General features: G+C 45.7%; 1 protein-coding gene across 2 annotated transcripts in view; it reads right to left on the bottom strand.

The window, feature by feature from the left end:
• The window catches only part of RETREG1 (reticulophagy regulator 1), a 123041-nt gene that overhangs the window by 87032 nt on the left and 10754 nt on the right, over window positions 1-25255 (bottom strand). For both annotated transcript variants that reach the window (XM_033436563.2, XM_004274475.4), the window contains exon 2: window positions 2957-3063. In XM_033436563.2, the coding sequence (XP_033292454.1) occupies window positions 2957-3063 (107 nt within the window). The remainder of the gene's footprint in view (window positions 1-2956; window positions 3064-25255) is intronic.

Here is a 25255-nt window from a genome sequence, read left to right as displayed (position 1 = left end):
CCTGGACAGAAAGATTGGCCTGTGACAAATGCCCGCCCTACAGGCTGGAGCGTGAGAGGTGGCCTCGGGCAGAGAGGCACTGGTGAGAGGAAGGCGCTCAACATGGGCCGACTGATGGGTGAACAGACCCATGCTGTTCCGGTCGCGGGTCGGAGCTGGAGAGAGGGGCCTGTTGCTGACTGAGGTGCTTTTGTTTCATGCTCTTGTCTGACCCTTAGACAACCCTGTGGTATAAGGAGGATTTGCCATTTCACAGGATAAAGAGGTTCGGATTACACAGGAGGCTGAATAACGGCCCCCAAAGGTATCGGGTCTTAATCCCCGAAACCTGCAACATGTTACTTTATATGGAAAATGGGATTTACCAAACGTGACGAAGTTATGGGCTATGAAATGGGGACACTGTCCTGGATTATCCAGGTGAGGCCCAAATGGAATCACAAGTGTCCTTGCAAGAGGAAGGCAGAGGGAGACTTGACACAGGCAGAGAAGGAGGCACAGACTGGAGAGATGCCCTAGAAGCCAAGGATATCAGCAACCGGCAGAAGCTGGGATGCTCGAGGAATCCGGGAGCGTGGCCCTGCCCACACCTTCGTTTCGGCCCCGTGATACTGATTATGGACTGTAAGAGAAGACGCTTCTGTTGTATTGAGGCACCAGGCTTGTGGTAATTTGTCACTGCAGCCACAGGAAGCCAATGCGGTCTTCGACGGGGCCTCTCCACGGCTGAGAAATGGAGCCGACTAGCTCTAGAAGACTGGTATTCTTCCCACCCTACCACCCGAATTTTTTAAAGGACTGAATCTTTGCAGTGGAGAGCTTTCCTGCAACTTAATATGGAAGTTGCACGTTTGCAAGAACGTCAAGCTGGTGAGGCAATGCAGGGAATGGTCCTCATGAGAGTCAGAGAAGGACAGTCACGACGTCTTTCCACTTCATCCTTCCCCCCCCCCCATTTTTCCGTTCCTTAAAACTTGTGCCCAGACTGGGACCAAATTTGTACACCACTGAAAACATCGAGATGCTCAGCTTGCTTTGTGAGGTCCCTTGCCCTACTGAGCTAGAATGACTGCAGGTAAAATAGGTTAAGTGGCTATTTCTTCTAAGATTCCTCTGAGGGAGCTCCTAGAGGGTGAAAATGTTACCAAGTCTATTTGAGAGAAACAGGTTCTCCTCTTATCAGTTATGAATCAAGGCAGAAACACAGGTATCGCCATGCGTTGATCTCACCAACCCCAGCACAAAGCCCTACAGCTCGGAGATGTCCCACCTCTAGGCAGAATTAACACATCTGGCGTAAACAGAAAGTAGCAGGCCAGGTGCCTGTTAGGGTTAGAAGGCAGAGAGTTAGGTGTCTGTTCTCTGAAACAGGAAAGAGGTGGGTGGGAGGAGGAGGGGAGGGAGAGAAGGAAGAATGTGTACAGGAATATGAACTAAACCTACAGATTCAAGAAAAGCAATGTCCGGACAAAACCCACCTGTTCACCTTCCCAGAACAGTGAATGGAGGGAACACCTTCAAACCTTGAAACACACCCATGGAGAACAATCTTTCTAAATGGCTTACACATGAGTTAGTTTAAGAACCATAAAGACTTAAAATATAAACCAGATTTAAAGCGCACCATAGAACACTCTGATGGTACACCCATAGCAGACGATGGTACATCCGTAACAGCCTATAGCCCTGGTCCCAGGGTCAGTGTTAGGGAGGAAAGGGTGCCTCCCACAAGCAGCTTCAGTATCCCCGCCAGGGCTCGGGCCCTGGACAGTTCTTACGTGTGTCCACCTATATGGAGCCCTACCAAAATCATCCCTCCATCTGGGGCTACTTTTAGTGGAATCAGCCGTTTCCCTGTAACCCCCTCTTAGCTATTTTTGATCAAATCAATCTTATTTCATTTAATTTCATGGAGCTCAATTATTCCAAGCAGGGATTTTTGTCTATCTACAAAAACTAGCTCAAACCCTGGTAGAAGGAAACTCCTCCAAGTATGGAAAAGCCTGGCTCAGATTAATGATACAGTTATATTACTCAGAAAACCTGAAGTACATTTTTTTAAATAATTCAAGTTCTCACTTGAATTTTTTGAAAAATTTGGTGTTGAAAACGAATTTATTTTTCAATTCATTTTTAAAAATGAATTTAACCGTTACTTGTTTCTAAGCCCTGAACTTATTGTTTTTCTCCACAGAGGCAGAGAAAAAATTTATATAAACTAGCCCATTTTCCGATGGCCCAGTGTCATCACGTGGGATGTAATAAATATTTAACTGTTATCCTCACTGCAGCCTACTTGAATACCAAAATGGTATTTAAAATAACGGCACTTAGAGCCAGAAGAGAAACCAACACACACAAACCTTTTGCCCAGCAGCAGTAGCTATGACTATGGACAACGTCAGTTAAATAAATAATAAATAGTAAATAAATTTAATAAATTTAAAAATAATATTTAACAAACATTCAAAATAGAAAAGTCAGTGCCATACCCTAACCTGTACCCTAAACCGTACCCGTTCCCTAAGCCTAACCCTAACCCTTACCCGAAGCTTTACCCTAACCCGTACCCTAATCCTAACCCGTACACTAACACTAACCTGTACCCTAACACGTACGCTAACCCTAAACCGTTGTCGTACCCTAACCTGTACCCTAAACCGTACCCGTTCCCTAAGCCTAACCCTAAGCCTAACCCTAACCCTTACCTGAAGCCTTACCCTAACCCGTCCCCTAATCCTAACCCGTACACTAACACTAACCCATACCCTAACACGTACGCTAACCCTAAACCGTTGTCGTACCCTAAACTGTACCCTAAACCGTACCTGTTCCCTATATAATCTGTTATTTTGCTCCATTTCAAAGACTGCTCAGTTAATCTGCCTATACAAAGGTCAAACATTCAGGGTCTAGAAAATTAAATACCATAAAAATGAATGTTGAGTTTTCTTACCTCTTGTTCTAGACAAAACCATATCCTTTATTATTTGCATAATAACACGTCCAAGGATCATGACAGAAATCAGGTGATACACTCTCCATGGAGTCAGTGCAAGGAACCTATCACAGCAAAAACAGACAAATCATTATTTCAACTTGAGGACTGTACCTTTTTTTAAAAACTAGGTTTACTTTCTGCCACAGAAACAAAAAATACATTCAATAATGATTTCACTTGTCAAAAGCACCCTCAACGTGACCACATGAAAGCTACTTAATAGCATCAAAGTCAGGGAAGTAAGAGCACTGGAGCCATGTGGACTTTTGTGCCAGGCTTTCTGCTCTAACCTCCAATCTGGGCAGAAGATTTGCTATTTTGGGTATGGCCCAAATATCACTCTGCTAACAGATGGAACAGAACTGACCTGGAGCAGAATCATGATGGGCTAAAATTAAAAAGGCAGAGCAGCAGGGTTTTTTCACGCACAAGAGAAGCTGGAGTAGATGCCCTTTACTTGCTGTCCTCTGTCTTACGGTTTTCTCTTATGCCGCATCCACGTCTTTAAATCCTACCCCCCACCCCACCAATCTCTTAAAAACAGCAGTTATTAGGGATCCAATTTGCTAGCCCTTTCTAAGATCACTGCCCTTTTGTCTATCTGCCCACCTCGTCTCCAGAGGAAAACAAAGAATTCTTTATCACGAACAGCACACAGACCCTACAGTACTTTTTGTCTTGTTTTGTTTTTGATGGGGTTTATAAAGGAATGCAATGGCAAGGAAGTCACAAGGAGCTCTGAGCCTTCATATAGAGGCTGAAGCCCATTCTACGGAAGTTAGTTGGCTAAGCTACCAATTAATATTGACTTTGGTGTAATCATAACTCAGAAAAATCAATTTAACAGAAATGTCATTTAATACTAGCTGTAAGGCAGTGTGGGATGTATAAAGAAGCAAAGAACACATGAATACTGCCTTCTAGGAACTTATTTCCTCATCAGAGAGATGAACACAGGCTGCACTAACAAAAGTCCAAGGCAATGAGTCTTGGTGCTATAGCAAGACACGAGCAAAGAGCAAAGAGAAACAAAGGAGGAGAAATGATTAGCTCCAAATCAGGGAAGATTTATAAAAAGTGGCATTGAACTTGGTCTGGGAGGATGGATGCAATTCAGAGGAAAACAGAAGCTGTTCCAATTGGAGGACACAACATGAGCGGAAGATAAGAGCCAGGCAAGGGTGAGGTGTGCCTGGGGCGTGCAAGTGGTCTGGGATGGCCCCTGCGGAAGCAGAGGGACAAACAACAAGAGAGTTGGGAGACTGGCAGAGAGAAGAAATTGAGGTGCCAGGCTGGGGGCAGACTATGGTAAGCCCTGAAGGATATGTAGGGAGTTCAGTCGTCACTACTGACAACAGAGAGAAAGCCAAAGGTATAGAGTAGGTAAATGAAATGATGAGTGGTTTAGGAAAAGGCGTGGGGGCAGCAGAGAGGATGAGGTGGAGTAGGGAGGAAGCACGGAGGCCAGGACGTCTGCTAGAAGGTTATGCAATGTGCTTGATGAGAAATGGTCAACGTGAGATGCTGGTGAAGTTGTGGGTAAAACCTCTCCCAGGGGCTTCCCTGGTGGCGCAGTGGTTGAGAGTACGCCTGCCGATGCAGGGGACACGGGTTCATGCCCTGGTCTGGGAAGATCCCACATGCCGCGGAGCGGCTGGGCCCGTGAGCCGTGGCCGCTGAGCCTGCGCGTCCGTAGCCTGTGCTCCGCAACGGGAGAGGCCACAGCAGTGAGGGGCCCGCGTATCGCCAAAAAAAAAAAAAACCTCCCAAAATGTGGACAACCCAATTTCCACGTCTGGTTGTAATGTTACCTGTGCGTGTGACCTGGGCCAGAGTGGGCAGAATATGTCAGTGCTTCTTTAATATTGGTCTGCAACTGCCAGCAGCTTGGCTGCCTGGAAAGCTTGTTAAAATACAGATTTCCAGACCCCAGGGTCCTCCCCCGCTGGATCCTCCTAAACAGGCGGTCTAATTACTAGCGTTTACATTCAATAAACATTTATTTATGGGGGCCTACACTGCGCCAGGCACTGTGCTACCAAAAAGGAATAAATGGTGCACAATATATGCAGAGGAAGGAGCAGACCTAAAAGACAACCCACGATGCCAACATCCACATCTTCAGTAACAATAACTGGTTCTTCCACTATGGGTCTAACACTTGCTCTATTTTTGAGCTCTTATGTGTGTTTTAACCCGAGTTGTTTTTTGGTATTTATTTTCTTTTTGGCTTACCTCCTCACTGTCAGTTTATGATTAATGATTGCGCGTGTCTGTGTGCCAGCCTCTCTGTTTTCCCCACCTCACACTGAAGTGGCAGTTTTCAAAATTTTTGATAGTGATCCACCATAAGAAACCCATTTACCTCTAAATACAAACAAATGAAACCGAAGTTTCAAAAATAATGTTTATCCTTACAAATGTGTGATGCCTTCTGATACTTTCCTCCAATTCCATTATATTTTTAAATGCTGACTCTGGCTCACTAAAGTGACTCCACAAGTGAGTTGTAACTCACAGTGTGACTCCCATTGCATTGGACGGAATCTGCCACTGTTAGATTCGTATGTTTCATTAGAATAGCCTTCTTGGCAGAGTCAGGCAAAACCCTAGGAGAGAAAGTTCCCTCAAGTCTAAAGGTCTTCTGAGCTAGCCAGGAAGCCGTTTAAGTATCTTTTAAAAACCAGAGAAATGCAAAACCAACTGAAGCAATGAAGGTCATGAGTTATTCTTTTAGTGGAAATTACAATCTTCCAGGAATAGAAAAATTACGGAATGACAGGACTTTGACCCACCGCCCTGGCTGCCAGAAGCCCTCCTTTAGAGGACGTTGCCATAGCAACTCCCAAGAGCACTGGGGATGCGCACCCCACCACCCCACCCCACCCCCGTGTTCCCTGGGCCAGGGTATAGTTGGCATCTTGCCCGAGGGTCTCATTGGTCATTAAGAATCCTCAACCAGATGAGAAAGCAAACCCAACAACTACTTGGGATGGTAATGCCATACCTGTATGGGACTGCATGTCTCCTTAGTACATGAGCATCTTTGCAGCCCAAGAATTAAGCATACACATGTCTGAGAAACCAAGTCCTAATAGTAATAATCTGTACTTAGAAAAACCTGCACGTATTTGGTGTTTTAATTATTTTTTACTGCCTACGGTAATTCGTCTCATGGCTCCAATTTAAAATATGTAGTATAATTTAGAGTTGTGATTTGAAATTAAAATCTTAGGAACATCTATGAGTTTATTTATTTTACAGGAACTGCCTAATATTGGGAGATCTTGGTTGTTAGACAAAGTCATTTTTTTAAAAACTTCTATTTTGGTAACTTTTGAGTATATACAAAAAGAGAGAGCAAAGTATAATAAACCCAGCCTCAACAGTTCTCCGTTCATGGCCAATCTTGTTTCTTCTATATTCCCACCCACCAAGCTCCCCTCACCACATACACACCCAAATTATCTGAAGCAAATATCAAGCATCATATAAATTAACTTGTAAATGTTGTCATTTATCTTCAAAAACAAAAAAGCACTTTTTAACCTAACAACAATACCACTAGCACACCTAATAAAATTGCTTTACTTTCTTAATGTCATCAGATACCTGGCAGCATTCACATTTGCCCAGTCATCTTTTACACACATGTACACACGTGACACACACACACACACAGTAAAAGACTGAAACAGAATCTGAAGAAGTCATACATTGAAATGGATAGAGGTGAGTTTTAAGTTTCCTGTAATTTATAGGTCTCCTGCCCGCCCCCCATCTCTCTATCTCTCTTGCTCTTTCTCCTTTATTTATTTATTTATTTTTGCTGAAAATTTCTGTGGAAGAAACAGACTCGTTTTGTCCAGTAAAGTTTTCCAGAGTCTGAGAATCACTCCTTGTATCTTTGTGGTTTAGTTTAACATTTTCCTTTACCCCTTCTGCAGACTGGAAACAGTTGCATCTAGAGTCTTGACCAGATTTAGGTTCAATTTTTTTTCCTATAGAGCTACATGATAGGTGGAGGTGTGTGTTCCCATCAGGAGGCGCATACTGTCTGGTGTCTCTATTTTTGTGACATTAGCAGCCATTCATGATGACTGCCTGGCATTGATTCCTCAGGGACTACCCAGGGGCAGGAGCCCTTCATTCTTGCTACGGGTATTAGCTGGGTCACATCTGTAAAGAGAAACTCCCCTTCATCAATGTTTGATGACCGGAAGAGACGGATCTCATGGGAAAGGCAGGATCAACGCTTGATTCTTTCTATTTACCAGCCTTCAAGATAATGAGACAGTTCCTTAGTATCCCCTAAAGGCAACAAAGTTGGTTTGGGTCATTCCTTTTTTTTTTTTTAGTGTTATTGTGAATGATGTGCTCCAGCCCGCTGCAGTCTCATCCCACTGACCATCAAGTGTCCCATCTTGGCTGGTGGAAGCTTAATCAGGTTGGGTCCTGAGTCTCTTAGTATAACCTTAGTAACCTTTGATAATAAAGTACTTTAAAGGGACAGGGAAAATATAAAATTTACAAATGCAGTTTAAAATGTTGAAGGGAGTATAGTGAAACTTTTTAATAAAACCAGTCATTCACCAAAGACTCTCTTGAAAATGCTTGTTAAAGTTTGATCCATTTATAAACAAAATAGTAAGTTATGTTAGCTAAAATTGAAAGCTCAAAGAAAAACAAGGGTTTCAACCTTACTTAATCAAAATTTATTTTTTAAAAGGTAGTTGAACGGAATTGTTCCAAACCAGTCTTTCTTTTATATGAAAACTGTCTCATAGGACATCACAAAAAAAAAAATCCCTGTCTGCGGGCCGTAAGCAATTCTGATGCCGGCGCTCTGTGGTACCACTCAGAGAAAGACTACACTTTCATGCAACCCATGATTCCCTCAGTGAGAATCACCCATCTCTACTGAAGTACATCTCATATCGGGGAGCTCAGCATGTCTTCGGCATCCAGTTTCCTACTGTATCCTTTTATTACTGGGGGAAGGGGAAATTCCCTTTTCATTCCATAACCAGTGATTATCAGACACTGGGCTAGCGGCAGGGACACACTGATGACTAAATCCCTGCGAAGCCGGGAAGCAGACAAGTGAACAACTATGTTTTAACCCAAGTATCAATACTTTCCAAAAGGGTGTGGGAGCAGGAAAGAGGGCCGATAACTGCATAAGGAAGGCAGAGTGAGCTCTCGAAAGAAGGTGGGTGTTTAAGCTTTGCCTCCCTAGAGCAGTCAGACTTTGCCAGGTGGAAAGCGCCAAAGGCATTCCAGGTTGGGAACACGGTAAGCACAGAGAACAGCAAGAGCACAGAGGCTAAAACAGAAGAGTGAGAAAGTGCCCTTAAGGCTGGCTTCCCTTGACCCAGCGGCGCTAGTTCTGCCCTCCAGACCACATTGCAGTGAATAAAACCGCTGATGTCTAGTGAGTGCGAGCACGGTTCTAGACATCATTTAATGTATTCCCTCATTTCATCCTTATAACAATCCCATGAGGAAGGTACTCCATTTTGCAGATGAGCAGGGAGGGGTTAAGAAACTTGCCCAAGGCCCCAAGATCAGGGGAGGCAGGGCCAGGATTCAGACAGGATCCAGGAATCCAGACAGCTTGGCTCTAAGCCAGCTCTCTCACCACTCTGCTAAATACCTCCCAGACACAAGCTCCTGCCTCTTCCACCTCCCGTTATCACATGAAAATAGCTGGAAGGGCTGTCACCAATTTTCAAGAGTATGTCTGCTCAGGGTGTGATGAACTGACTGAAGAGATGCCAGGAGCACTCCTCAAAGACACCAGCCACCAGCACCAAGACTGCAGAAAGCGAGGATTATGTTCACACCTCTTTAGGACACACATCCCTGGTCCCTTCACCTCTTCCTCAGGCGTCCCATCCCTCCTCTGGCCAGGCTCCAGGTGTGACTCCTTTCAGACCAAATGCTCCCACCGGGCATCTGGCCCCTACAGATGGGGGGAACCAGGAGGGGCCTTGAATCCATTTGTTCTGGATTCCATAGCTCTACCTATACAGTCGTTTTTTTTTTTTTTTCTTTAATTAATAGGCTGTATTTTTTAGAGCAGTTTTAGGTTTACAGAAAAATTGAGTAGATTGTGCAGAGACTTCCCATATATCTCCTCCCCCATCCTCCCATCCCACCTACAGCGTCTCCTAGTACGAACATCTTGCTTCAGTGTTATAACATCTTGCATTTGTTATAACTGATGAACCAATGTTGATATGTTATTAACCAAGTCCACAGATCACAGTAGGGCTCACTCTTTGTGTCATACATTCTACGGGTTTTGACAAATGCATAATGTCACGCATCCATCATTATAGTATCATACAGAGTATTTTCACTGCCCTGAAAGTCCCTGTGTTCCACATATTCATGCCTCCCTCTCTCCCCATAAACTCTGCTGACCACTGATCATTTTACTGTATCTACTAGTTTGTCTTTTCCAGAATGTCATGTAGTTGGAATCATACAGTATGTCGCCTTTTCAGACTGGCTCCTTTCACTAAGTATTTACTTAAGTTCCTCTGTCTTTTCACGGTTTGATAGCTCATTTCTTTTTATTATCAAATAATATCCCGTCATATGATGTACCACCATTTATCCATTCACCTCGTGAAGGATATCTTGGCTGCTTCCAATTTTGGGCAATTATAAATAAAACTGCTCTAAAAATGTGTGTGCAGGATTTTGTGCGGTCATTAGGTTTTCAACTGATTAACTCATTTGGGCGCAGCCTTTTTTTTTTTTTTAACAGCTCTATCAGCATACTGGCTTATTTTGAATTTACAGGCAGCTAAAACCCTCAAGGATTCTATTTTCCTGATGCAACTTTTGAATCTCAGTATGTCCTATTACACTGGTTCTTGTTTGACATGGTCCGTCCGTCATTCAAACCCACAGCCCTTAATGGTGTCATCAATCACATTTGTTCTCCTGTCCGGCATCATGACATCCACACATTTGAGATCTGCGTGTCATCTGTCCTCGTCTACACTGCTGGAGGTGGATGGAGGTCGATCGGTACTGGAGCCCTGTGACTCCCACAGTGATCTATTATTAATTTTATATAATTTTATATTATTATTTAATCTATTATTTAATTTATTAAATAATCTATTTAATCTATTATTTAATTTAGATGAATCTATTATTTAATTTATTAAATGATCTATTTATTTAATCTATTATTTAATTCATTAATCAGCACTTTATGAATATGACAGGCCATCCAGTTTGCCGCTACATTCCATCCACGTTACTCCATCCTGCCCACAAAGACATAATAAGAGATTTTCTTAAACGCCTTGTTGAAACCTGCCGCATTCCTAATCTCTGAGTGCCTGTAAGTGCTGACCTGCTTGGCGGAAGCTGAGAATTACTCTGAGGTATAGAACAGCTCTCAGGAGAAGAACCAAACACCATTAGGACCTGCCCATCACATCCCATGGCACAGCCTGATCCAAGCCCCAGGGTGACCTTGCCGATCTGCCATTCACAGAATTCACAGAAACACGTGGTGACCCCCTCACCCACGGGGGGAATTTTGAAGCAAAAATGGCTGCACACAGGTGGCCAGAGGATTCCTGAATGCTGCAGAACCATTATTCAGAGACGGGTTGTGGTCATACTGCACGATGCCCATGAGGTCACGGGAAGCAGAATGATGAAGTACAGACTTTGAAGAGGGGCGGCTGTGGACAGGCATCTTTCTCACTCAGGGGGGCTACGTAATTTTCCAGGTCCGGTGCAAGGTGAAAATGCAGAGACCTCGCTGGGGATGCAGAAGTCAACCTCCCCTCCCCACCAGACTGCAGGCCCAACCCACAACAAACAGGAGTTCCCCACAGTATTGAAGCCTCGACTCTAGGGCGTGTTTGGGACCTGGATCCGGGGCGGGGCGGGGGGTGAGGCCCCTGCCTGCTCGCCACTCTGCTCACCGAGGCGCTGCTGGCCAGGGGGAGATGGTGATCTGTGCCTGAGGAGGACCCTTCTCATACCTGCGCTCAGGCCCCAGCGAGGGGCGGGCGGTCACAGTGGAACACAAGCCTCCCCCTACCGATGCAACCTGGCCACCGCCCTGGGCGGAGGACCCAGGGCAGTCATGTAGGGTGGGGTGGAGAGGGGGAGGGTGGGCAGGGCTGGCGCCCAGAAGCCCATCCCGGGAGGAGGCCTCACACGTGAGCTGAGGCCCCACGCTCCCAGCGTGTGCGTCAGCATCCTGTTGAGCTTCACCGACAAAACACACATTCAACAATGGAAGCACTAAGAATTACAGGACGGCGGCCTCAGAGCATGAATCCCCAAGCGCAGGGCCTTCTGAGCACCAGGCTCTGTGCGACCGCATAGCTCACATGTCCATTTAGCCAGCCCTATAAAGGCCTTTTTTCTCCTTAAAATCACTTTTAGTTCAATAAAAAGGCCATGGACACTTGCTTTTCTCCAAGTTAGACTAGGGACCTGCGCCCGCATCAGCAGATCCTGGAAGTGGGCACATTCAGAAGCACTACGAACTCCTAAGCTTCCGGCTTTTGTAAATATCTTTCTGCAGCTAGATGGGCTTTTTATAACCAATTAAATTAAAATACCATTTTAAATTAAAATATCATTTCTGTTTACTAAGACAGTTACATGTACTTCTTTTAGCTGATGTAAGATAACACTTATCTGACAAGGGGTAATCGAGACTTTGGAAACCAAGACAGGTAAACATTATGTAGGACAACTATAATATACACATACATATCGTGGTAGGTAAACATTACGTATGACAATTATATGCTATATATAAATATATAAAATTATATACAAGTTTCATACACATATAAAACCATAGGTATATAAGAATACCCATTTGTCCTATAAATACATACTGTATGGTCTAGCTGCTGTTGGGAAGGTAAAGTTCTGCAACTCACTATATGCACACTTTCTTTTAGCAAGTTGTGTCCAATTCTATATCCCAGTGGGATGACTGCTTTAAAAAATACCACATTGGGACTTCCCCGGTGGCACAGTGGTTAAGAATCCATCTGCCAATGCAGGGGACGTGGGTTCAATCCCTGGTCCGGGAAGATCCCACATGCCGTGGAGCAACTAAGCCCATGTGCCACAACTACTGAGCCCACGTACTGCAACTACTGAAGCTTGCTCGCCTAGAGCCCATGATCCACAACAAGAGAAGCCACCGCAGTGAGAAGTCCGGACACGGCAACGAAGAGTAGCCCCCGCACGCCACAACTAGAGAAAGCCCGCGCAGCAACAAAGACCCAGCACGGCCAAAAAAAAAAAAAAAAAAAACCTTGTTACCCAGCTGACTCATGTTTAGCTTGTGATAATCACAGTCCACAGATGATTTCTAGCCATGCTTGTATAGCATCATTTCTGATTCATTTTTATATTGGATACATTTGTCTATTTGCTTTTTTTTTCCTGTTTTTGCTTTCTTCTATGCTTTCTTCTCTCGTTCTCTGGTTCGGTTCCATCATTTTGAGTTTTAATCTAGTTTTCAAGTCACCAACAGCCAGAGCCCACTTGGTATTGTTGGGATGGTTTATGCCACTAGTCTCTACTCTGCTACCTGGGCCAGCTAAGAAATAAGACCCAACTGTATGCTCAGAGCCAAGGCAGGTTATAAGGAAAACAGGTAGGGATCCAGAGAAAATCTAAACAACTGTAAGGGTAGACCCTCGACTAATTGTAAAAGAAAAAAAGAATAGAGGAGCCCCCAAATGATGCCCATTTTGGAATGGGCTGTGATTTTAAGCAGAAAATTTTCCCAACAAATTATGGGCTTTGGGGGCTTCCCTGGTGGCGCAGTGGTTGGGAGTCTGCCTGCCAATGCAGGGGACACGGGTTCAAGCCCTGGTCCGGGAGGATCCCACATGCCGCGGAGCACCTAGGTCCCTGCGCCACAACTGCTGAGCCTGTGCTCTAGAGCCCGCATGCCACAACTACTGAAGCCCATGCGCCTAGAGCCCGTGCTCCGCAACAAGAGAAGCCACTGCAATAAGCCCGTGCACCGCAATGAAGAATAGCCCCCGCTCACCACAACTAGAGAAAAGCCCGTGCGCAGCAACGAAGACCCAATGCAGCCAAAAACAATAAATAAATAAAATAAAATAAATAAATTTAAAAACAATTATGGGCTTTGACTAACATCAAACCAGTCTGCATTCGCTGCCCATAAGCCACGGACAGGAGAGCTAGACACCCACTCCACGAAGATGCTTCACAAGGAAACTAAATTACACTCAGGTCACCCATCGTCTCAGCTTTCTGTGCACGAATCATTCAAGGCCACGGCTTTTCCTGGTCCCTTTACTGGTTTCAGGATGCCAGGTGTGCGTGGGGCTTGGGATTGGAGGAAGGAAGCCCCGGGATGGGCTATGTGGACAATTTACATGATGGAGAAGGAGACGAAAGCACTAGAGTGATCTTCTGTGGACCTCCGCTCCGCGGCGAACTATAAATCTCTAAAAAACTTTTTTTCGACTCGTTGTGTATCTATTTGATACACGAGGAAAGCCTAACTAAATCTTCCACTACTTCATGGTAAGTTTTGCAAGGCCAAATTAAATGGCTCCACAGGATAAATTTCTTGTAAAAGCAAAGAAAGGGATAGTTCACAAAAACAAACAGAGCAACTTCTCTGGTAAGGGATGAAAAGGACATCCCATGGGATGTTTAGCTAATCCCATGTGTAAAAAGCTAACCCTCATTTCTGGGTAAAGCATAACCCACTTTGTACTATGAAATGAAGGCTGTCAGCAGCTAAAACACACATTTTTGTCTTCAGAGGAAGGAAGTCTACGGACAAAAGCACTAGACCCCTCCATGGTTCTCATGCAGGAATTAATCTGTAGTGTTTGCTTTGCAGCTCTTCCAAAAGAGAGATCTAAAGGGAGGTTTAGTTCTCCTTTACTGAAATATATAGAACCAGTGACTCTGCCTAGATAGAGTCCTTCGTGTACATTGGCTTTGTTTAATGTTATGGTGGCTCTAATCACAAAAGAAGGACCTCATATGATTTGTCCAACACTGTTCAAAGTCCAGATCACATCTTTCTGGAAAATAATTCCGTCCTCTTCTCAAGTGTTAGGCATACTGGCAGCCATCTTCCTTAATGTCGCAAAATTCTGAATCTTCTCTGAAGTTGGCTTCAATTTTTCCTGGTCTTTTATCCAGATCCTGCAAAAATACTGTCTGAAGACGCGATGTGAAACTAAACTATACACCACTAAGGGGGAAAAGAAGCTGGCAAATAAGCTATGACCCTCTGAATTGTAAAATGCATCCCAATTTCAAACCTGTGTAAACGTGAAGGTATGTCAAGGAGAAGGGGGATATATTTCTTAGGAATCAACAAAATATACGATTTTAAATAACTGAGAAAAAAGAGGGTAATCGTGCAATGGAGCAAGATAATGACTCGATTCACTGCAAATCAGAGACTAAGTCAAACTCGAAGGCGTTTCTTTTTTTTCACCAGAGAAGTACTTCTTTAGTTGTGATGACCAGAAAAGTGAATTAGAAGCAAGAGAGGTGAGAAGCATGAAGAAAAATAAACAGGCGAGCTTCTTTACAGAGGGAGGTGAGAAATTCTGGAAGCCACCCATAGGCAGGGAGGCGTCACACTGCAGCAACCAGGAAGGGTCCGAGTCGGGCTGGCTCCAGTAGAAACCGGTGGCGATAATCCAGTGAATTCAGGGAACGTGCCCAGCTCAGCAAGGCACGCTGGACAAGCCACAAGACAGTGGGGAGGAGCAGCGGGGAGTTTGCGTTCTTGAGCCCGGACAGTGGGAGGGGCGAGGGCGCAGCTGGAGTGGAACCAAGTCCATCTGAGGTCAAGGCAAGGCGAAATCAGGCTTGCTTTACCCAGCTCTGCAATGGAATTAAGAGAAAAGCCACAGGCAAATCAAGTCAGGAGCACCGGGCCACGCGGTGGGCTCTTTAGCGCCACCTAGTGTATAATGTCTGCCCATCCACCTTGCCTCACACCTGTCCCAGGTGGTCACTGCAGCTCAGTAGAAGCTGACTTCCAAGCAGGGTTGGGTGAGTCAACCTCTGCTGCCCCTTCCGGCTGAGTTACCAGTAAGTTAAATACTAACTCCAAGATTCCGTCACAGAAAGGAGCTAGAAGAAGAAAGAAGAGATCTGATCAAAGTCACGCATTGCAGTGGAGCACAGGAGGATAAGAGGGATGATGGCGGGGTGGCAGTGTACAGAAAACGGACAGTGAAACCCAGACGCACAGAGGGGGAAAAAGAAATAAATACGAGGTCAAGCAGCTGTTGTCATGGCAGCCCGGTTGGTTTACATGGGTTTGTATGCAAATGGCAATGAGATATATACTGTGTGTCTGCCCAGTGGCACCTGCAGAGTTTGAGTTTTGGCCCCAATCACATAGCTGTTAAGAAACACCTCCATCCTCCTCTCTACGCCTCAGTATTTTCATCTGTAAAGTGGACAGTGGCTAGATAAGTCCTTCCCCAAACTGACTGACTATCACATTACTCAGGACACTTTTTCAAAATACAGATTCCTGGGCTCCATTCTGGACCTGGGAGAGACGAATCCTTGGGGTGAGGCACAGAAATCTACGTGTTAATAGCTAGGTTTGCAAACACTGAGCTACAATGATCTCCCCAGGCTTTTCCCATCCAAACATTCTCTGAGTCCATGAACCGTAAACCTAGAAGCAATACCTCACAACTGATCCAAATCCAAGCTGAACTTGGGGCCTCTTCCTTCATAAATAAATAAATGCATACACTGGGTACAAGACACAGTGGCAGGGGTTAAAGAGGCTTCTAAGAAGACTAGCTCTTGGGTAGGGGGTACGGGGGCCAGACATACAGTAATGAATTCAAGGAACCATTATGGGCATGCCTGAGAAAGAAAGAAACTGAGGCGTAATGAGGATTTACCATTTGCTAGATATTTTCACATCGACCTCGCAATTTTTGCTGAAGTATAATTGATTTACAACATTGTTAGTTTCAGGTGTTAATTTCAGGTGTACAGCAAAATGATTCAGTTACATATTTTTTTCAGATTATTTTCCACTATAGGTTATTAAAAGATACTGAACATAGTTCCCTGTGTTATACGGTAAATCCTTGTTGCTTATCTGTCTTGTGTATAGTAGTTTGTACCTGTTAATCCCATACTCTCTCTTTTTTTTTTTTTTTGCGGTACGCAGGCCTCTCACTGTTGTGGCCTCTCCCATTGCGGAGTACAGGCTCCGGAGGCGCAGGCTCAGCGGCCATGGCTCACGGGCCCAGCCGCTCCGCGGCATGTGGGAGCTTCCCAGACCAGGGCACGAACCCATGTCCCCTGCATCGGCAGGCGGACTCTCAACCACTGCGCCGCCAGGGAAGCCCCTAATCCCATACTCTTAATTTATCCCTCCCTCCCACTTCCTTTCCTCTTTGATAACCATAAGTTTGTTTTCTACATCTTCATCTCATTTAATGCTCCTGCACCGCCCGATGAAGTTAATATGTGAAAATTATACACTCATAAATAGACTAGGTTAGAGCAATTTGTCTAAAACCGTCCAGCCTCTAATTGAAAGAGTTGGGTCTTCTTGACTCCAAGTCCACTTCCCTATTTACACACCATGTGTGGAGTCCCTTGGCATCTCACTTTAACCAACCAATCTAAAGCACCAGAATGTTCTAGATAGCAGGGTTGAAAGAGCAATTGTCATATGGGCTCCTGCCTTTTAAATGCCCATTCAGCTGTGGTCACCCACTCATCAGCTCATATCCACATTCCGTTCAAGACCCCATTCCAATGCACCTGACCCTGTCCAGGGTCCCCCAAAAGGAATTCAGCCACTGTGCAGTTCCAAGACTGGCAGCGTTGCCACAGCTGTCGATGACCTTCTTGTGCCTCCAGCTCCTTCACTGTGAAAACCCGAGGATGCAAGCAACTGGACTTCAGCCCCGCTGCTTCCACGCGGCCCCCACCCCACCTCAGCTCTGCCCTGCTGGTTGGCCTGGTCCAGCCCATCCCTACCCTCCTCCCCCTCTTCATGGGAAGCCTGGCCAGGGCTCTACCTCCCCAGTTCCAGCCAATCCCTTTCCAGGTGAAAGAACCCCGAGCACACTCTAATACACACTGTCCAAGATCACGGGCACATAGATATGGGCCTCCTGGAATGACCATTCCCTGTCAAGGTCCTAGGCTCAGCAACAAGATTCACACAGCCCAGACCCTCTCCCTCCCAGCCTGAGGCCACGATGCGCCAGAACTAGGACTGAGGCTTCTACACCCCTTGAGCCAAGTGTCTGGACTGAACTGACCACCACAAGGTCCACTTCTACGTCAAGGTGAACGAGCCTGCAGCTGGCCCGGTCAGCCCCGCAGAGCTGAGGACCATCCTGTCTCTCCTAAACTCCCTGCTAGAAAATGAGACATTCTCTCAGGCTGCCAAAGAGACCAAGGCTGAAATAGTTGAACGAACTGTAAGAAACTGTGGATTAGAACAAACAGGGGACTTCAGATCCGAGAGACCACAGTATCCTGCTTGACACCTTGTCTGGCATACTTAGGATTGGACAGTAAGTTATACACTCACCACTAAATCCAAACGAACACACAACGCAGAGAAGCAGCTATCTAATTTGTTTCAAATGTCCAAAACATCAAGACTGAGCACTGAGTTAGTAATTCTGCCATCCTGGGAGGGCCACTTATCGGAAGGCCAAGATCAAGTGTCCTTTATCAGTGTACCAAAGCCGTGCGGGTCAGCAGGGCTGACCCAGGGTCACCCCGTTTATGAACACAGCCTCCCTAAGACACGGGCAAGCAGCCTCCCCACACAAACATTCCCTTACTATCAGGAAAGCCATATCCAGTAGCCGTCCCAGGAAGAACATCACCTACGTTTCTTATTGGATGCCAAAATGTTCCCCAAAGCCCACATAACACCCAGAACGGGATGTGGACTCTTGTCATCACAGTTTCCACAGATACATTCAGGGGGCAGAACAGTGATGACACACGTGGGCGTCTGTCCCTACCAAAGGCAACAGCAGGAACGGGTCAGTCAAAGCTGGAGATTACAATCCTACTTGGTGTGGCTGCCTGACCAACACAGGGTGGGAAATGTTTTCAAAACTTGAGTAAAAATAAAAAGGGTGTGTGCAGGTCCACTGGATGTCCTTCTAGTCGCTGGCATAGGACGGGGGATGTAGGCCATCGCTCCCAGTGCACGGGGAGCCACGACCCCTGGAAACTCCACCTCCAAATCGGAGGCGCAGGAGAAAGCACAGCCAATATCTGGGCACCAGTATCCTGACTCAGAAAGGCCCACTCTGGGCCCACATGCCAATGGCCACTGTCCAGCTGGACTGTGATTGGCAAGGCCCAAGGCTTGTTGTGTCATCCGGGTCGGAAAGCCCTTTCTGGTTCTTTCCCATGGGTCCAATCAAAAGAGCAAACAGAAGTGGAGACAGAAATGCAGAGAGAGAGACAGAGATGCCTGTGCATCCGTGCACAAGGCATGAGAGAGAACCGGTAGCTGCCTCATGGACCTCGGCCCTCGAAATTCCCCAGACTGTGTTTCTGGAACATTCCAAACCAAGAGTAAACTTGAGATGAGAATGAATCTCCTTTGATGGCTGTCAATTCTTCAGGGTCCCCCGACTCCAAGCCCAGGACCTCCAGTACCCCTGGGCAGGGTTTGAGGAGCGAACCGAGCAGAGCCTCTCCCACCCACTCAGATGGAGGGCGCGTGTGAACACACGGGCAGGAGCGAGCTCCCCCTATAACGAAACCGCCCTGCCCGGTGGATTAGTGGAACCTGGCCCTGGAAGTGCAAGGCAATTCGCAAATCAGGCTTCCAGCACCTAAGAAGTGATTTTTATTTAAAGTAATATTTTAATGTCTTCTTTTACAATTTGTGATTTTAAAACTAACTTTCAGTATATAGCACACACAAGTAGTAATATAAAATTTAATGGAATATTTTTAGGTGGGAAACTGTGATTCGGAAAAAGAACCACGGGGCAAGGGCTCTGGCCCGAATGAGTTCACAGCCGGGGTGCCACAGACGTGAGGCAGCTCGCTCCACAATTCTTACTGTTTCTGACAAATGAGGAAACTGAAGCTCAGAAGATTAAGTCCTTTAACTGGGCTCATCTTGCTAGAAGCTAGTTCACCTCTAGTTCACCCCTCCTCCTTAACCCTCCCCCCCGCCACACACACACACACACACACACACACACACACACACACACACACACACACACACACACACACACACACACACACACACACACACTAGCCTGCCTTTGAGAGCACTTATTTCTACTATATCTCAGTCCAAAAAGCAATTGAGAGAGCTTAAATGTCCACTAAAACACGGAATAAATACAAAAAGATAAGGAAACTGGCAAAGAGAAAATAAAAGACAATTACTCAGGTTTAAGCTTAGCCCACAGGAATTCAAACCATGAGTTGAGATGCAAAATGACAGCCACAAATTTGGTCCTGAGAAGACCTCTTTGCGGTAAGAACTTGATATTTCATCATTAGGAAAACCCTTTTTCACCCCAATAGAAGAAGGCAAACTACCACAGTGAACATTTCCTTATCTTCTTAATATGAAAAGGATCAATCAATAAAACACAACGAGTGTGCAGGTGAAGAGGTGAAGGCCACAGACCACCACCCCAAGCTCACTTTGAGAGCCTGGGAGCCGCAATAATGATCGGAACAACAATGCAACCCTGACTTGTTAAAAGTGAGGTCAGTCAGACAGAGAAAGACAAACATCATATGATATCACTTATATGTGGAATCTAAAAAAAATGATACAAGTGGACTTATTTACAAAACAGAAATAGAATCACAGACAAAGAAAACAAACTTATGGTTACCAAAGGGGATGGGGGAGAGATAAATTAGGAGTTTGGGATAACATATACACAATACTATATATAAAACAGAGAAACAACAAGGACCTACTGTATAGCACGGGGAACTATATTCAATATCTTATAATAACCTACAATGGAAAAGAATCTGAAAAAGAACAGATACATATATATGTATGTATGCATATGTGTGTGTGTGTGTGTGTGTATATATATATATATATATAACTGAATCACTTTGCTGTACACTAGAAACTAACACAACATTGTAAATTAACTACACTTCAATTTTTTTTTTTTTTTTTTTTTTTTTTTGCGGTACGTGGGCCCCTCACTGCTATGGCCTCTCCCGCTGTGGAGCACAGGCTCTGGACATGCAGGCTCAGCGGCCACGGCTCACGGGCCCAGCCGCTCCGCGGCATGTGGGATCCCCCCGGACCGGGGCACGAACCCGCGTTCCCTGCATCGGCAGGCGGACTCCCAACCACTGCGCCACCAGGGAAGCCCTACACTTCAATTTTTAAAAAATGGTTAAAGAAAGTGAACCTCTTGGGATGTTTGTTTGTTTTTAATGCTTTTCACCATTTGCCAAAAAGGAGCAATAAAAGAGGAAGACAAGATAGTGACTGGACGTGTTATAGGAGGGAGTAATGCCACCCCCTCCAACACCCGCAGTTTCCAAACTCCCGTGGCTGTGCTAGAAGGTGGGAGCATCACCAGCAGGCCTGCCCTCCCGTGCACACCCGTGGGCGGCCAGAACAGCCCTACAGCTCTCTCTAATTAAACAAGGGAAACAAAGCCGTCCTTTAGCACTGTCCGAACCAACTTCTAGCAGAAAAAAATGTCCTCCTGAGAATTCCACCTGAGATTCCCAGGGCCAAATTAACTCTCCAAACATACAGACAAGGCCCGCGAAAAACAATGCCAGGAAGCAAAGTAAGAGCACACGTGATGAGCAAAGGCGACAGTTCCTCATTAAGCTCTCCAAAAGAGCGACTCAGCTTTTGTGTTTACAACATGTGGCGTTAAACACCAACAATAAAAGAAAACACCTCGACGCAGCCACAAAGAGCAAACACCAGGAGCCTGGCACTGAATAGGATCCACATTTCAATCATAAGCTGGCATTTCAATCGGACGAGAAGTGAATGCGGGGTAAAACTCTGCTTACAAATGACAGAGAGATGCCTTTGGTCAGTTCTTCACATGTCTTTTTAGAATGACCCCAACCATGCAGTCAGCAACATCAGAACTTCAGACCTGCTTTCCCCAAAAGGGATTAGCTATTCTGAACGAGGAGGACAGGAGTTCTTTGGCAAAAGGCGTTTCAAAAGCTTGGTAAAGACACAAGGTCAAGACGCTGCCCCGGGGTCACACTCAGTAGCAACACAACCCTGAAAACCTGTCTCCTTGGCCGACTGTGATCATATTTGTCATCCCATTGCTTCCCCAGAAAAACGTTTTCTCCTTTCACGCACTCGATCTTGATTCCCACCTGTGTATCATTTGCTTGTTCACTTGTTTACCATTTGCTGACGCCAAACTGTAAGCTCCATGAGGTGAGGACCCACTCTGTCCAGATCACCAGCGTCACCCCCCGATGAAGTCACCACCTGGCCAGAAGCAGGTGCTCAGTAATGCGTTTCTGCACTGTGGCTCATTCCATGTTTGTTGAATGGATGAGTCAATTAACGTAATTAAATAATCATGCATGTAATTAACGTCATCATTAATCATGAACTTCCTGAAGCACACTATCATAACAGTAACAGCTTGCCAAAATGGGGGGGAAATTGCATAAGGAGCGTGAAAATGTCTGCACAGTTTCTGAAGACCTTTTGAGAAGCAACGGATAACACGATGGCCCTGGGACCCTGGCTTAGGTTAATTTGTATCTCTTTAAATGGAAGTCAGTCTGGCTCTCCTAACTTGCCACCGTGCTGAATAAAGCCCTGTTGCGAGCTTTACTGTGATATCGACGTGATTGGTCAGGTCAAGGAGGATGGTGCCCTGGGCAGCGGATGGCATCCTCATCATGGTGCCCTGATCAGCCATGCTTATGTGAAAGCCACACCCATACACGATACATGTCTGGGCTTCTTTCTACACATCTGGGAGTTCTTCTAACTAGAAGCCAAAGATCATCACTGACATTCTAAAGACAATACCCAACCACGGTTCTTTTGTCAACAGCCATGCTTTTGAATGCCACAGGCACGCGGCAAGCATGTCATGAATCTTGGGCTCGTGAGCCTTAAGACATCCACCTTCTGCGCCAGGCAAACCCATACACGGCAGAGATTCCACGGGCAACATCAGAGCTACAATACTCAGTGATATTATTAAAAGTGAAACATTTTGGGCTTCCCTGGTGGTGCAGTGGTTGAGAGTCCGCCTGCCGATGCAGGGGACACGGGTTCGTGCCCCGGTCCGGGAAGATCCCACATGCCGTGGAGCGGCTGGGCCCGTGAGCCATGGCCGCTGAGCCTGCGCGTCTGGAGCCTGTGCTCCACAAAGGGAGAGGCCACAGCAGTGAGAGGCCCGCGTACCACAAAAAAAAAAAAAAAAAAAGTGAAACATTTTAATGGAAACTATCAATTTCCACGCTGATAAATGAAAGCTAGTATTCGTTCATGCTAGTTAATTAAAAAACAGAAAAAGCAACTTTAGGATCATATTTTCCATTTCCACTAGATTATATTTTAAAAGCTATTCTAATGAACTTAGAACTTGAGGCAAAAGTGAAACTTTATTGTCAAATATCTTTAAATATTTAGATCCACTATAAGATAAAGGTTAAATTTAACATATGTACCATTTTTTTCCATAAACTATGAAAATAAACTGGTTTAAGGCCCTCACTAAAGCTTTCCGATACTCTACACGACGCGACAATGCAAGCTGTTGTTTTGAATTTATCCCAAAGGTAATTGGAAGTTAAATTCATAAGGTATGCAAGAAAATATATATTCATTCCTAAAAAGATGATTTAATAGATGAAGTACGGTTTCCAAACTACAGTCAATACCCGCAAGATATATCCATTCATGGAACAGGAACTCAGCTGACAAGAGGAATTTTATATAATGTCCCTTCCTCCAGCTTAGGAGCCATTTCCTCCACATACAAAGATGGATTTGGATTTTATGAAATTCATGAGCAACCGAGCCCCAGGGCTAGAGACCACAAGGTTGCCTCCTGACTCCTGGTGCAATTCTCCTCGGGGGACCTGGGATGGGCAAGTCAGCAGCGGCTGCAGTCTTGCACACCACCGTCCCTGAACCCTGCTGTCTGAATGGATAGCTTTAGTCCTTGCTTTTATATTTTGTTGTTATTTCTCAGGAAAGCTTGCATTTTTTTAAACACTGAGGGCATGCATGCTTTTTGTCTGTGATCACCCCGTATTATGTGCACCAGCTACAGGAGAGCTGGAAGAGAAGAGATCAACAGCTCTTTTCAAGAGATTTTATTAACAGCAAAAAAGCCCTTAAGCTGGGTTTGACAACAAATATAGCTATTAAACGGACCGGGTCGATGTTCATTTCAACAGGTCTTGGTGGCGTTTGAGCAAACATAACTGTCCATTTGTAGTTCAGGAACATATAAAAATATTTCCTTTGAATAATAAATACATTTTCTAGTGACAAGAATTCTCCCTAGGAAAGGTCTCCCAGGATCGAGGTACCCTCATCATTTGAAAGAAGGTGGTACTCCATCAGCTGGACGGTAAACATCTTGCTTTGAGTAGACGTGCAAGTCAAATGCAAGCCATGACTACTGAGGGCAGTAGAAAGTCCCCTTTTGTCAAAAGTGACTTTTACAAACTCTGGCTTATGTGACAGCAGGGAAGAAGGGAGGGTGAAGCCCCGGGGGAAGGCCTGAAGCTCACGGCTGGGACCTTTGGAGGGGCCTGCCGAGCCTTGGGGAGATCTGTCAATACACCAACTCCAGACGCTCAAAACCCCAGAGGTGTGGTTGGGTCCGCTCAGCAGAGTCTCCACACGGGCCTATAAGATCATGTGGTGGGCAGTTCTGCCCTGGGGAACACTGTGATTCTCCCTTCCTAAGCTTCCCCGTGCTCACGGCTTCCACACTTGGTGGCGTGCAGTTTTCAAAAAGGGTCGCGTGGTCACCAGCTCATCGTGGGGCCTTGGGACTCAGCTTCTTCATCTATAAAATGAGGGGTAAAACTGAAGCAAGGATTCCCTACCTTTTATTTCATCATACAGGTGCCTTCTTTTGAAAGGTTTTAGCTGCTAACAAAATACATGGCACAGTTTACTAGGTCAGAGTGAGTGCAACCTTGTCACGGAAATAAGCCTCTTCCCCAGCTGTCTGAAATACCGAAAGCAGGTCAGTACCTCCAAAGAGCTGGGGAGCTCGGGGTCCTAGGTGATTCTAACAGATTCATGCTATGACTCCTGGGCTGAAATCTGTGACTCTGGATGTCCATTTCGTTCAGTGCTACACAGATCAGCAAAACACACACCCAGGAGCGCCAGTGTGGCTTTCTGGAAGCACACAAGCAGGAAGGGGCAGCACCGTAGCATCTGGCTCCAAACCAGACCTCGAATGTAAACAGTGACACTCGGGACTCAAGGTGCCCTGGTCTATGACAAGTTAGGACACTACTTGTTTTGAGTGTTGTGCTAATGAGGTCAAGGTATGAATTCTCTCTGCCTTTTAGTTCAATTAGGCCCAGCCTATCCTAGGATCGCAAGTTCCTGCAAAGCCAGGCCAGGTGCCAGGCTTGACGCCCACCCCCCGGGGCACGACTCCGCCAAGCCCGTGGGAGCCAGCCAGGGCAGTAGCCCTGCACGATTCGGGGGTGGGGGGCGGGGAGGTGCCACTCAGGCTCTTTTCTGCGTGAGTCACCTTTGGAGGCACACAGAAGCCCTGTGTTCAGTTCCGTCCATCTCGAGAATGGACCACCGAAGTCATATGCAGCCTTTACATGGCAAGCAAACACGGAGTCCCGGAAGTAAGAAAGGCAAAAAGAAATGCTTTAAGCTTGCCCGAAGATCTAATGCACAAGCTATAATAACACAGCAGTCAGACTGACTCCTTACCCAAATACCAGAAACCAGAAACCAATAGCTGGACCAATTGCAGACCATCTATAAGAGATCAGGAGTTGGAAAGGTATCCATCTGCAAAAAGCAACGCTGGAAGCAAGCGAGAAAGGAGGGCAGTGCTCCACAATTCTAAGGGAAAATTATTCCCCACCCAGAGTTCTAAACCGAGCCAAACCGGCAATCAGCTGGAAGGGTGGGATAAACATATTTTCTGCACACGAGTTCTCCAAAACATGCTAGAGGATGTCCTCTCTCCATACCGAAGAGCC

The sequence above is a fragment of the Orcinus orca genome, chromosome 3, assembly GCF_937001465.1.
Source record: "Orcinus orca chromosome 3, mOrcOrc1.1, whole genome shotgun sequence".
Classification (NCBI taxonomy): domain Eukaryota; kingdom Metazoa; phylum Chordata; class Mammalia; order Artiodactyla; family Delphinidae; genus Orcinus; species Orcinus orca.
This window is presented reverse-complemented; position numbering and strand designations above follow the sequence as displayed.